The sequence below is a fragment of the Drosophila bipectinata genome, chromosome 2R, assembly GCF_030179905.1.
Source record: "Drosophila bipectinata strain 14024-0381.07 chromosome 2R, DbipHiC1v2, whole genome shotgun sequence".
Lineage (NCBI taxonomy): Eukaryota > Metazoa > Arthropoda > Insecta > Diptera > Drosophilidae > Drosophila > Drosophila bipectinata.
In genome coordinates this window covers 5,730,704-5,744,630 of record NC_091737.1, presented here as the reverse complement: position 1 = coordinate 5,744,630, position 13,927 = coordinate 5,730,704, and the positions used below count along the sequence as shown (strand labels likewise).

Here is a 13,927-nt window from a genome sequence, read left to right as displayed (position 1 = left end):
GTTGCTTAAAAACGGGTTTAAAGTCTCGCTTTCTTTTTTTTTTTATAATAGCAGGATAACGTTTATTTAAAACTGTCCTTTAGAGACAACTATTAAATGTTTTTACATGAACTTCACTTATAGATAATTTTACATATTAATATTGGAAAACTAAATTAAATTAGTAAGTTAGCTAGCTTATGGTATTTAATGATTATGGTTAGGATATCCAGGGGAGGTCAAGCGTTTGCGTCCTTTTTAGTCTTCTGGACTGCTCGCTGTTGTCCAGCAGGGAGATGGCCAACAGGTTCGGGTGATTATGGAGCCTCTGCATCTAGCGTGCGATGCTTCTTTGGATCTCGTCCTTGACCCAAGGAAAATTGAGAACCTCGTGGGTGGTGCGATTGTCATGATAGACGTGGGCCCCAGTGACGATTCGAAGGGCTCTATTTTCGAACGTTCGGACATTCGTCTGGCTTGCAGTGCCCCAGAGCTGTATGCCGTACGTCCAGATTGGACGTATTATGGCCTTGTAAATGAGAAGTTTTCAGCTTCGATCTCCTACCCATGAGCCAGTAGATGGATCGAAGTCTTTGATCAGTCTGTTTCCTCTTCTTAATCAGATGGGGCCTTAGGTGACCCTCCTGTCTAGGGTGAATCCTAGGTACTTGGGATTGTCTTCCTGCGGGATTGGGGAGCCGTTGAGGTTAAATGGAGGGCAGTTGGATTTGCAGAGAGAAAATGTGGTGGCAGTGGACTTCTATTATTGACGGCTTTGTTTCATCGCTTTTACCAGTCGCTGAGCAAGTCAAGCTGCAATTGCATGGATTCGGCAGCCCCCATGGCGCTATGGGCGGTGGTAAGGAAGGCGGTGTCGTCTGCATAGGTTGCTGCGAGCAGGTCAGGCCTCTGGAGAACATGGAGGTCGGCCGTGTAAGCGTTGTACATCAACGGGCCAAGAACGCTGCCTTGGGGCACACCAGCTTCTCTTAGACTGGAGATGGCCTCGCCGCATCTTACCGCAAATTTACGGTCTTCCAAAGACGACTTTAGGAACTGGAAGTATGGTCGGGGTAGGCCAGTCTTTAATTTGTATAGTAGACCGGGATGCCAGACTCGGTCGAACGCCTGCTTCACGTCCTTCTTGATTTCAAATGCGTCTAGGATGTACTGCACGAGCCGATGGCACTGCTCTGGGGTACCGTGTAGCCGCCTGACTGACCACCTGACCCCAAACTGGTGGTCAGGGATCAGTCCAGCCTCGTCAAATACTGGACTCTTCGCTCAAAAACACTCGTTCCGGTAGGACGAAAAGTTCGCTTCGGGATTCCCGGGCTTAGGTATCATAGATACCTGGGCACGTTTCCATGTGGACGAAAGTAGCCTATCTCCAAGCATCTATTATAGATCCTCGTAATTAGCTGAATGCTTGGAGGTGGTAACATTTTTAATTCAATTGCATTGATACCATCATCGCCCGGGGCCTTGTTGTTGCTCATGATGATTATGAGCTCAACTGTTTCCTCCTCAGTCACTGGTCGTATTGGATCGGCGTCCCTGGAAGGCTCGGCTAGCAGTCGGGTAGTTTCAGCAGCATCCTCCGGTGAGCAGTGATCGACCCTGTCCATCAAGCAAGCTTTCTTGATTTCGATTTCTTTGCTTGTATTTTATCAAATTGACTTGGCGGTGCTTGGTATTTTTTGTTTTAAAATAAAAAAAAAATACATAAAAACCGTAAAAAACGATAATTCAATTTTAAATAAAGCTAAATAAATGTCTTCCCGCGGTTTTACAATTTTTCCCGAAGTCCGAATTCAAAACACTGATGTGCACTAGTCTCCTCGCTTTTACAACCAAATGCGGTTCTCCAAAAATGTAAGACTCCACGCATAATTTCACCTGATCTATAAGCTTTGAGGTGCTCTGAATAAAAGTTCAGAACAAACAAAGTTCTATCACCCACAGTTTCCGAGATAGACCTAAGGCTGGCGTCAGAGTGCGTGCGGGAAACGATGCGATAATATTGGGCGAGAACGAGCGATAAACCACTACAACCTTTTCCATACGAAATCGCTCGAAAGATGTCAGAATAAAACCGAAGCGAGTTGCGAGTTCAAGCGATAAAGCGGGAGGAAAGAGAGAGCAGTTTGCAACCAGCTTCATCGCTTCAACTCGCTCAGAGCGTTCGATTGTTTTCTTGCATTAAGTGATTTAATTACCGTTTATTTTCAAATCACGCGTGTTTGAAAGCTCAAATGATAATTTTGTTAATATATAGTTTAATTTATTTAATATATTAATACTACTTGTATTATTTTATATAGTCAAACCTCGAAATAGACATACGTGAATAGTAAAAAAACTTTTCTTGGTGGTTTCGCAAGTCATTATATAAGTTGTTGAACTCTCCTTTTTCGTTCTTAGTGCAGTTAAGCTGGTAAACGGCACTTTTTTTTTAAACAAAAAATTAACTAAAAAATAGGACACAAACAGAACAGCTCGCAAGGCTCTCACTCTGCCATCTTCTCGCTTTGATCATCGCACATGGCACAGGGTACATGGCATTTGTTTGAATAAGTAACAAAGAAGGAATCATCTCCGACACCAAAAAGTATATATATATTTATTCTTAATCAGGATCAACAGCAGAGTCGAGAACTCGTGGATAAAGATTTTGCATGTAGGGTTATACAATAGATGCACATGTCAAGTTTATTTCATGTTATAACCATGCAGTTTGTATCATGATTTTGACAAGCCCTCTTTCGCACCCAAAACAGAAAACTTCCGTCGAAACTGCAATGAACTGGCGCTACAACAAGATTTCCGTAATAGGGGCGGGAGTGGGCGCTGGAATATTGTGACATAAACTTGATGTGCGCAGAAAACATACGAGTCCCAGTTCCGAATTGGATAGTTCTATCTCCTAAAGCCTTCAAGATCCACGAGTTCAAATTTTACATGTTTGTATGGGAGTTGATATGTATATACATATACATATATATCGGGCGATCTATATCTCCACAAAACATCGCCCGATTTGGCTGATACAGATATAAGTTAACAACACAAACAGTTTGATATCAAAAGATTTTCAAAAAGCCATTCTATAATGGCGCAGGAGGGGCATGGCAAAATTTTAAAAACAAACTTGAACTGCTTGGGTATGGAAATGGTATAACTTTGGTGTTTTTAATGTTAGAGAGTACATATTACTGAAAATCGGAAATGACGCAACTTTCGTGTTTTTGAATATAGAACTTTGGAACTTCGTTTTGATCCCACCTACAAAATTTCATAACAATCGGCCAACTGTATCTTATAGCTGCCATATATCTGAACGATCGGAAATGGTTTTTACCAACATACGAACATTACCAACATTTTACCAAAATAACAACTTTATTGCTCTTGAAGATAAAAGTTTGGGACTTTTTTTAGACTTTGCATCGTAATGAATTGGTTATATTAGGATATACTCAAAAGGATCGGCCAACTATATCCGATTTTTGTGATATAAATCCGGTTTTAACTCCAAGGGTATATCAACTTTGGCTTCGCCCGAAGTTAGCTTTTCTTTCTTGTTATAATAAAAACTGTCATTTGGTGTGGCTCAGAAGTCTGAAAGCTTTGAGTCTGATTGACATGATGAAAATAAAGTCAATGTGAACATATCGAGCTGTTGGATTCCATTGAATTTTGAATAACCCTGGTAAACCAGGATAGCCAAAATTCATAATTTAATGAGGTGCAACTTTCTTACATTTCCTTGGGGTTACAAGAAACGTTAAACAAGAAAGGCAAATTAACTTTTGGCGGCCGTTTATATTCCCTCACCACTGAATGGCGACTCGGCTGCTGATGCTGATCAAGAATATATTTACTTTATGGATTGGAGATGATTCCTTCTCTATGTTACATATATTCACACAATATACAATACAATATACCCTTGTATATATACTCTACGAGTACCGGGTAAAACAATAATTACTCCTATTGGTAAGAACACGACACTTCAGATTTAGCTTGAATCCCGAAAAGCCGGAATTGGATTTCGGAGTAGAATTACTAAAACAGCTGAATAGTGACAGATAGTAAGATTTACTTTTAATAATACATAAATTAATAGAGATTAATATTAATAACTGTAATTATCATTACCAATAATTATAAACTTACCATTTAACCATCAAATGTCACTTTTGGAAAATAGCTAAATGAAGCTAATAGCTAAATAAACGTAGTCTTCCATATTATTTTTTTACAAGGGGAATAAATGGTTTGCAACGTAACCAGAACTCGAAGATATTGGTGCTTAAAACTGATAATTTAATTTCTAAAAATTGATAATTCGATAATTTCCCAACTAATGCTTGTTAAAAAAAGCAGCGTAGCATCAAGTGATTAAAAAATTTTATTAGAAAACATTACACATTTGATGAGTGAGACTTGTTAATTTCCGATGTAGATTCAACAAAATTATGTTCCACCTCAATGCATTTACTGCACGAGACAATTGTATATTTTCCTTCTAAATTTATATTCGGTATTTAAAAAAAATGAGTATAAAAAAATTTGAAAATATTGATTTTAAATTTTTGTTAACCTTAAATTGTTACACATGAATAAATGTCTTTTATAAATTCGATCACAAAAATTTAAACAATTTCCAATAAGAGTGCTCCAATGTGTAATTATTTACTGGCAACATTAAATTTTTCGAATATAAGGCAACATTTATGAACATTTGGTAGCGAGTTGCTGTTAATGACGAATATCGTATGCTTCAAGATTTTTTTGTCCGCCGGTGTTCTTCAAAATTTGTGACTCAAATTTGAAGTATTGTGAAGCTCCACCAAGTGCATTTTATTTGGGACTAGTAAAGAGTTAATTCAACTAAGAATTTCTAAGCTTTTTTTCTTTTCATTTACGGTTATATATCTGTGGTTCATGCTTGCGAGTTAAAATAACATACATTTACATCTAGAGAGCACGCTTTCTTTTCCCAATGAGCATTGTTTAGCTGATGTTCTTGATCTTACTAGAGCTATCACCTATTGTATCTGAAAGTTCAATTGCGGCATCAGAAACGGTTTCCGTTAATTTGGCCGCCGCGGCCATTGCCTCTCGGCGCTGACGTTTCATTTCCAGCAGCTGCTGTCTTTGGGCCTCGCGCTTCAATGCTGCTGCCGTATTCGCTGGTGCCAATTTTGATCCAGTTATCGTATTACTCGTTGCAGCATTTTTCGTTTTCAAAGCTCCTGGTTTTGCGGATTTGATCTTTTTTATTGGGGTTTCCTTCATTTGCGATTGAATAGTACTCTGTAAGGGAATATTTATTGCATGACTTTATCACAATGATTTATAGAATCGAACCTTCCAATCATTAGCCTTCAGCTGCTCGATACCGGCAAATATATTATCCACATGAGTAACTTGCAAATAAACCATGTCCCAGAAGCCCTGTAAGTCGTCCACTGTCGTTGGAAATTCGTCTTCGGGCGAGCGATTTAGGTTATTGTGACATAGACCTGAGAAAGTGATAATAACTCAATATAATTTGAATAAAACTATTATAATTACTCTTACCCTCAAACTGCTTCATTTTCTGTGATACTAAAAGACGGGCTTTTCCCGACGCGGATCGGAGAAGCCCGAAAGTATCCTCTGATATATCGGGATTATTCTGCAACAATAATTATTATTAGATATATTAAACATCAGTTTGTATTACTTACAACCAAAGCATCTAAGTATTTTTCTGCGAGGGCGGCCAGCGCTAAAAGGCGAGCTTGCTCATCCTTGAGTATTTTAAGAAAGTAATTTCCATCCTTACTGGAAGTCGGAAGGATAATTTTTGTTGTGCTATCATATTCCTCTGAAATCATTTGCACTGGTTTCAAGGGTTCGTGATCCACCACATCTTCCTGTGTAGCAATCTCTGGAGATTCATTTGCAGGCTGCAACTTAAGAGCAGAGATGGATCGATGGGTTGCTCTTTTAGGCGATACCGTTGGCAACTGTGATCTAAACTCGTAACTTAGATGCCTAAATACAGGCAATTCCACATCGACATTTTGTTCATAAGAATCAGACGATTCAGTCGATCGCACTGTGCCAGACTGCGAGCAATTGTTGGGAAGTTTTTTTCGGAATTCTCCATAATCCTTGCTGGGGGAAAGCTGTTTAAATTTTCGAGCAAGTTCAGAGTCCTGCGAAGACTCAATTTCAAGCTTTTGGTTAGCTATTCGCGTCGCAGACTGTGAAGAAAAATGACCGGATTTTTTAGGGCTATAAAATCCTTGGGCCAATGCTCCTGGCCCGTAAAGTCGTTCCACTCGCTGTTTAATAAAGCTTTTTGGGGCTTCACAGTGGGCACCTTCATTACCATTGGGATGTCCAGAACGAGTTCCATGCTCAATGCCGTTTCCGTTGCTATTCTTGTTGCTGCCAGTTGCGGAATATTGGGAAGTCGGAGACGGTAGTTTTATAAGCGGCATGCTGTGCAAAACTGGTGCCGTTAGAGAAGAATTCCGTTTGCAATATTGCAAACTACTGGTAGATGGGCGGATAGGTGAAACCTCCCGCGATTTGTTAATATCCTGACGGATCTTCGAGTCGTAGGTGGTAAGGTTGGAGTAACCATTAACAGAACACGCCAGATTGAGATAACTCGGCTTTTTCTCATCAGAGGCAGTAACGGCTTCAAGCGAGTTGTTGGCACACACTCCGGCAACATTGACGCTTGCGGCATTTGAACCACTGCCGGATTCCACCGTTGCTGGAGACAGCACCATGCGCACCACGCCTGCCCTAGGATCCAGAAGCGCCGAGTACGTATGTTGCGGTTGCTGCGGCAATCGTGGAGTACAGCGTTCCTTTAGGTTGTTAGTAAACTCTTCAGTTATGTCCCTTACAGAGATCGGTGTTGGAAAATTAAGGCTGCCACTGGTATCTGCAATATGAACAAACATGGATAAGAGCCCAAAAATTTTTCAAAAACCAACAAGTCGACCACAAAAAAAAAGCCAAAGAATCGAAAAAGAAACGAGGGTGGCAACAAAAACCAGGTTAAGGCAAGCTTCGCGATTGCTCATGTACCTGATATGTCAGACGAGTCCGCGTCTACATCAAGTGAACAGCTGCCAATGGAGTCCAAGCTGCGATCCATGAGAACTTTGTCTGTGGGATGAAAGTATTTCAGTTTCAATCACTCTTCGACTAATTTAGCTGTTTTTAAATGAAACAAAAAGCTGAGAGAAACAGAAAACTGATTGCTGACTTTCGGAAGTTGCAACCGCGATATCCACTACAGATTTACCACTATTTTGGTTTTCACATTGTTATCCCACCCTCTGACTCAAGCTGCCACAATTTAAGTTAAAATGTTCGATGTCGATAATATCGAGCTTTTGGAGAAGAGATCGGTATGACCAATGTGGGCGGTGGCTAATTAATCCCCATTTATGCAAATCAGTAATGCGATTGCAGACTGGTTGCCAAGACAGCTGGCCCAGCGATCACTCGATTTGGGCATCGCCGCACCGATGTCTACGACGGGTTCAGACGAACGCTATTTGCTGTTATTTTCAAAATATAGGAAATATGTGCAGGGAGTTAGACAGAAAATTGTTACTACCATGCTTGTCCGCAATAGTGGCTCAGAAGACAAGAGCTAAGCTAACGGCTTTGTCGTCCACCTTTCGAGTTCCGCTTTGCTGACGATTCGCCGTTGTCTTGCCGATTTGATGTGCCCTGCTTTTTCCAAGTCTTCGCAGCACACACACGCGTGCACGAAACTGCGCCTGGCTGGCCCGACATCAACGTCGGCGAGAAGTAACACAAACTTAATCGGAGTGGCACTCACAGGTACAGACAGGCACGGAATACTATTTATAATCCGGTGGAGCACAGAAGTTAGGAGGGTGCAGAAGAAAACATGACAGTTTCAGCTATCTGGAATGTGTCAGCCAGTACACAGCGTGCATGAGTGAATCAGCCCTCATGATTGAGTTTCTGGTATATAAAAATAATGGCCTTACGGGCTGATGCAGACTGAACTCCAAGCGCAAGGGAGCAAGTCAAGACCTTCTGCCTTTTATTTTTTAATTGCAAAAACAGCAAAGACGATTTAAAGACACTTCGAATGGCGATGTTGGCATAGCTATTTTCCCGTTCAATAAGGTTTTTTTTTTGATTTGTCATCGATAGTTGAAGACTCGTTTTTTTTACATTAAGTATTTATATTTTTTGGTCACACTAAAAAAAAGATCTTAAAAAAGTGCTTCGAATGTGTAAAAAGAGCTTTGATTCTGTAATTTTGTTATTTTTTTTATAAAAAGTGAATTGATATTGAATCTAATTTCTTTCTTCACTTTCATGGATGTATTTTCTGAATAGGTCTGGATAATCCCGGGATTTTCTTCCGACGATTCGGCCGAAAACTTTTACTTTTAGTATTTTTATTTGGATAACATTCCTAATTTTCTGTTTCTAAATTATTTTTTCTCAAACATTCAAAATTTACACTGGTAGTGCACAGATGTGGCAACCTAAAAACATTTTCCAAGTCAGGCAACGGTAACTAAGCCACCTGGCAATCTGGTGCACCCAAGGCAGGTCACACTGCTTCCACCACCAGACCACCTTCCCCCTCTTATCGGCACAAGGTTTTATATTTAAGCGCGCGCAATCGCTTACTGAGAATATAGTTGTGTGAAATATTGTGCGACTAGCTTTTTTCGGCTTCAAAGCAAACTTCAAAGATGGCAGAGCTTCCCACTGAACTCCAACAACTCTTCGCGTAAGTGCACGATTGCTAAGAATTAACCGTATGTATAAACATATGTACATAAATATGTAAACTTTCTCCTGGGCGTTTCTTGTGTTCGCTGAATATGGAAAAGTGTGATAGGGGCTAGTGATAAGCACTATAGGGATAGCAGTCTTGCCAAGTACAATCTGGCACTACATGCACCCATTTAGAGCGAAGAGATTTTCCACACGGAAGCGCCAACACCCAGAACAGACAGCACAGAGAATGTATGTACATCTCCACAAATAGATTAAAGTGGGTGATTTGCATTTTATCATCTGGTAGATAGAGTTCGGCAGCTTTATCGCTTTCTTTGTGTGAATAAATGAATGAGTTGTGTAAATTTAGGCAGATAACAGCACCTGCGGTTCCTGCATATCGCTTTCACACTTATCTTAGTAGTAATAACCGCAATTGCCATTTCAGTTTTGTGGAAACTAAAAAAGGCGATTACATAGATGCGTTGAAAACAGCCTGTGGAATACAGTCAGTTTCAGCATGGCCGGATAAGCGCGGCGAAATTGATCAGATGGTCGACTGGACTGCAGAGAAGCTGAAGGCACTAGGGACCGAAATTGAATTGGCTGATGTTGGCAAACAGACATTGCCGAGTGGTCAAGTAATCCCTCTGCCGAAGGTACTGCTGGGAACCCTGGGAAAAGATGCTTCCAAAAAGACTGTCCTTGTCTATGGACATTTAGATGTGCAGCCTGCCTTAAAAGAGGATGGCTGGAATACCAATCCTTTCGAACTCACCGAAATCGATGGCAAATTGTTTGGTCGCGGCGCATCTGATGATAAGGGACCTGTTCTATGCTGGATTCATGCCATCGAAGCCTACCAAAAGCTTAACATTCCCCTCCCACTTAACATAAAGTTTGTGTTTGAAGGCATGGAAGAGAGTGGTAGCGAGGGCCTTGATGATTTATTAATGCAGCGTAAGAACGATTTTCTTGCTAACGTTGATTACGTTTGTATTTCCGACAACTACTGGCTGGGTAAAAAACGCCCTTGCTTGACTTATGGTCTACGTGGATTAGCCTACTTTCAAATAGAAGTAGAGTGCTCTTCTAAGGATCTTCACAGCGGAGTTTTTGGAGGTACTGTCCACGAGGCTATGCCGGATTTATGCTACTTGCTTAGTATTCTTGTTGACAAGGACACCAACATTTTAATTCCTGGAGTAAATCGAGATGTATGAATTATAACAAAAAACATATTTATAAATCTAAAGAATATTTTATATTTTTTAAGGTGGCACCTCAGCTTAAAAACGAACAATCCATATATGAAAACATAGACTTTGAAGTGGCTGAATACAAGTAAGTTAATCTTATCTTCTTGTCATCGCTATTAATTTATAATCGTAATCTCCCTAGGAAAGATATTGGCGTTGATAAGCTACCACATAATGGCGACAAAATCAGGTTACTTCAGGCCAGATGGCGGTATCCCAGCCTGTCTGTCCATGGAATCGAAGGTGCTTTTTATGAGCCAGGTGCCAAAACGGTTATTCCAAAGAAGGTCATTGGAAAGTTTTCTATTCGTTTGGTGCCTGATCAGGACCCGAATCATATTGAGGAATGTGTCGTTAAATACCTAAATGAGAAATGGACCGAGCGTGGATCTCCAAACAGCATGAAGGTATGATATGTTAATATAGTTAATTTAAAAAGATTTAAAGATATTTGTAATTTATTAAGGTTGTAATGCTTTCGGCTGGCAAGCCATGGACTGAAGATCCGAACCACCCCCATTATGAAGCCGCAAAGAGGGCCATCAAGCATGTATTCAAAGTGGAGCCGGATATGACTAGGGAGGGCGGTTCCATTCCCGTAACTCTAACACTGCAGGAAGCTACTGGAAAAAATGTAATCCTTGTACCAGTGGGAGCTTGTGACGACGGGGCTCATTCTCAAAACGAGAAAATTGATATTTACAACTATATTGAAGGAGTGAGTTTTCCAAAAACATTCGGGTTGGTAACCAGTAATCATGGTACTTTTATATATTTCAGACCAAATTGCTTGGGGCCTATTTACACGAAGTTGGAAAACTATAATCATAAAGTAATAAACATAAGCATACCGGGCCCGATAACACATCACAATAGTGCACTTATAATATTTTACACTTTTATATGAATTAGCTATTAAAATACCATTCCCTGAGTAAAAAAAGAGATATTTTTCAATACGAATTGGATAAAGAGACGATTGTAAATAATAATTGCGGTTTCTGGTTTAAAGCAGGAAGCATGGAAGGTCTGGTGTAGGCAATGCTGCAAAGTTTTTACCAACAAAAAAAGCCGTTTTTTTACAGGAAAAAAACTAACAAAAATTATTAAAATAATCATTATTCTCTGAGCGAAAAATAAAAATCATGAATAATCATTATTTTTGATTTTTTTTCGCTCAAAAATATCACTCGGATCATGATTTCATATCTCATTAGACAATATATACAGCTATCATTAGTACCATGATTTTTTCACTAACAGCCTTCCGTACCACTAAACGTTGGGAATATTGAATATAAAGGTTCTATAACCTTTGAATATCATTTTTTTAAAATTTAAATTGAGTTTCTGAACCGAGCTTTCAAAGAGACTTGTTTTTAAAGTGGAAATTGTCCAAATGTGTAATCCTCAAGCGAATCCTTGCCGAATATGCTATTTTTATACCCTTGCAGAGGGTATTATAATTTTGGTCAAAAGTGTGCAGCGCAGTGAAGGAGACTTCTCCGACCCTATAAAGTATATATATTCTTGATCAGGATCACCCCCTGAGTTGATATAAGCATGTCCGTCTGTCTGTTTCTACGCAAACTAGTCTCTCAACTTGAACTTTGCCTGAAACTTCTTTCCTTTGCAAGCAGTATATAAGTCGGAACGATCGGCCGACTATATCCTACAGCTGCTATATAACTGATTGATCGGAAATGGAATAACTTCAGGGTTTTTAGAGTTAGAGAGTTCAAATTTTACATGAGAGCTATTTTTGGAAAAATAATACATGCTAAATTTTCGTAAGGAGAGGCGGAATGTATCCTTTAGCTGCCATATAACTGAACGATCGCAAATGTCCCAACTTTCGTGTTTTTGAAATGGCTAACTCGACCTACAAAATTTCATAACGATCGGCCGACTATATCTTATAGCTGCCATATAACTGAACGATCCAAAATGGTTTTTGGTCGAAAAATACAAACTTTTGTATTTTGAAGATAGAAGCTGGGCTTTCTTTTATACCGTTGCAGTTAAGGAGTTCAAATTACATCAGAGCTATTTTTGGCAAAACAATAGGGCGGGCTAAATTTTGTTACGATCGGCCGACTATATCCTATATAACTGAACGATCGGAAATGACCCAACTTTCGTGTTTTTGAAGATAGAAAGCTGGAACTTAGTAAAGATTCTGTTTTTGGTTAGACAACCCGACCTACTAAATTTCTTAACGATCGGCCGACTATATCTTATAGCTGCCATACAACTGAACGATCGCAAATGGTTTTTGGTAGAAATACCAACTTTGGTGTTCTTGAAGATAAAAGCTTGGTTATATTATGATATTATCATAAGGATCGGCCAACTATATCCGATTTTTGCGATATATATCCGGTTTTAACTGCAAGGGTGTATCAACTTCGCCTCCGCCCGAAGTTTGCTTTCCGTTCTTGTTTTTTTTTAATTTTTTATTGTAATTAATTGGTTTTATTATGATATTCTCATAAGGATCGGACAACTATATCCGATGTTTGCGATATATATCCGGTTTTTACTGCAAGGGTATATCAACTACGTGCCCGAAGTTAGCTTTCCTTTCTTGTTATGATTATTTCTGATTTTTATTTTTTTTATTAAATGATTATTATGTGATTTTAAAAATCATTAAAAACTTAAAATCATGATACAATTATACATGTATAATTACGGTCCCTGTTGATAACACAAAAAAAAATCCCGAAAAAGCCAACTGAATTTCTAAAAAAGTCAGAATTCCCGCTGTTGACAATTCCCGCAACTCACAAATGATTTCCGCAGTTAGCCTTCATAAAAAGCCAGTTGTGACAAGAAAAAATCAAAATTGGCGGCACTGGGTGTAGGTAGCAGAAACTTGAAGGAACTTTATTACAGCATATGTATGTTGATCATTATTAAACCTCTTCGAAAGCTCGGTATCTCAATATGCAAAAATAATTTAAAATTTTTAAGGGATCTATTATGGTATGTTTGTTATATGGTATCATCTGTCACAAGACACGTCTGTGTTGTTTTTAATTCAAACAAGAAAGGAAAGCTAACTTCGGGCGGAGCCGAAGTTTATATACCCTTGCAGTTAAAACCGGATATATATCGCAAACATCGGATATAGTTGGCCGATCCTTATGGGAATAGGAATATATAATCCAATTTATTTCAATACAAAATCTAAAAAAAGTCCCAAACTTCTATCTTCAAAAATACGAAAGTTGATATTTCTACCAAATACCATTTCCGATCGTTCAGTTATATGGCAGCTATAGGATATAGTCGGCCGATCCTAATGAAATTTGGTAGGTTGGATCAACTGGCCAAAAATATAATCTGTATTCAGTTTTAGCTTTCTATCTTCAAAAACACGAAAGTTGGGTCATTTCCGATCGTTCAGTTATATGGCAGCTATAGGATATAGTCGGCCGATCCTTATGAAATTTGGCATGACGTAATGTTTTGCCAAAAATAGCTCACATGTCAGATTTGAACTCTCTAACTCTAAAAACACCAAAGTTATACCATTTCCGATCAATCAGTTATATGGCAGCTATAGGATATAGTCGGCCGATCCGGGCCGTTCCGACTTATATACTGCGTGCAAAGGAACGAAGGGTGTGTGCAAAGTTTCAAGACGATAGCTTTAAAACTGAGAGACTAGTTCGCGTAGAAACAGACAGACAGACGGACAGACAGACGGACAGACGGACAGACGGACAGACGGACATGCTCATATCAACTCAGGAGGTGATCCTGATCAAGAATATATATACTTTATAGGGTCGGAGATGTCTCCTTCACTGCGTTGCACACTTTTGACCAAAATTATAATACCCTCTGCAAGGGTATAAAAATATGATATGAATGAAATATTAATG

At 39.3% G+C, this 13,927-nt stretch overlaps 2 protein-coding genes across 5 annotated transcripts; one reads left to right on the top strand and one right to left on the bottom strand.

The window, feature by feature from the left end:
• Positions 1-4,378: 4,378 nt before the first annotated feature.
• On the bottom strand, positions 4,379-8,202 carry vlc (disks large-associated protein 2). 4 transcript variants are annotated; one of them, XM_017248612.3, is made up of 7 exons: positions 8,025-8,166; positions 7,622-7,938; positions 7,084-7,164; positions 5,721-6,937; positions 5,572-5,668; positions 5,359-5,513; positions 4,379-5,304 (listed from the first exon to the last, which is right to left on the bottom strand). In XM_017248612.3, exons 3-7 carry the CDS (start codon positions 7,151-7,153, stop codon positions 5,002-5,004), a joined length of 1,842 nt encoding a protein of 613 aa, XP_017104101.1. In that variant the 5' UTR covers positions 7,154-7,164; positions 7,622-7,938; positions 8,025-8,166; the 3' UTR covers positions 4,379-5,001. The 4 variants fall into 4 exon arrangements, with proteins under 4 accessions (XP_017104101.1, XP_017104102.3, XP_070134167.1 ...); XM_017248613.3 differs by lacking the exon at positions 7,622-7,938 and having other exon boundaries at positions 8,025-8,185; XM_070278066.1 differs by lacking the exon at positions 7,084-7,164.
• A 381-nt stretch (positions 8,203-8,583) lies between these two features.
• On the top strand, positions 8,584-10,997 carry Cndp2 (Cytosolic non-specific dipeptidase 2). The gene is made up of 6 exons (XM_017248615.3): positions 8,584-8,785; positions 9,224-9,992; positions 10,052-10,119; positions 10,177-10,441; positions 10,501-10,752; positions 10,815-10,997. Exons 1-6 carry the CDS (start codon positions 8,748-8,750, stop codon positions 10,857-10,859), a joined length of 1,437 nt encoding a protein of 478 aa, XP_017104104.1. The 5' UTR covers positions 8,584-8,747; the 3' UTR covers positions 10,860-10,997.
• Positions 10,998-13,927: the final 2,930 nt, after the last annotated feature.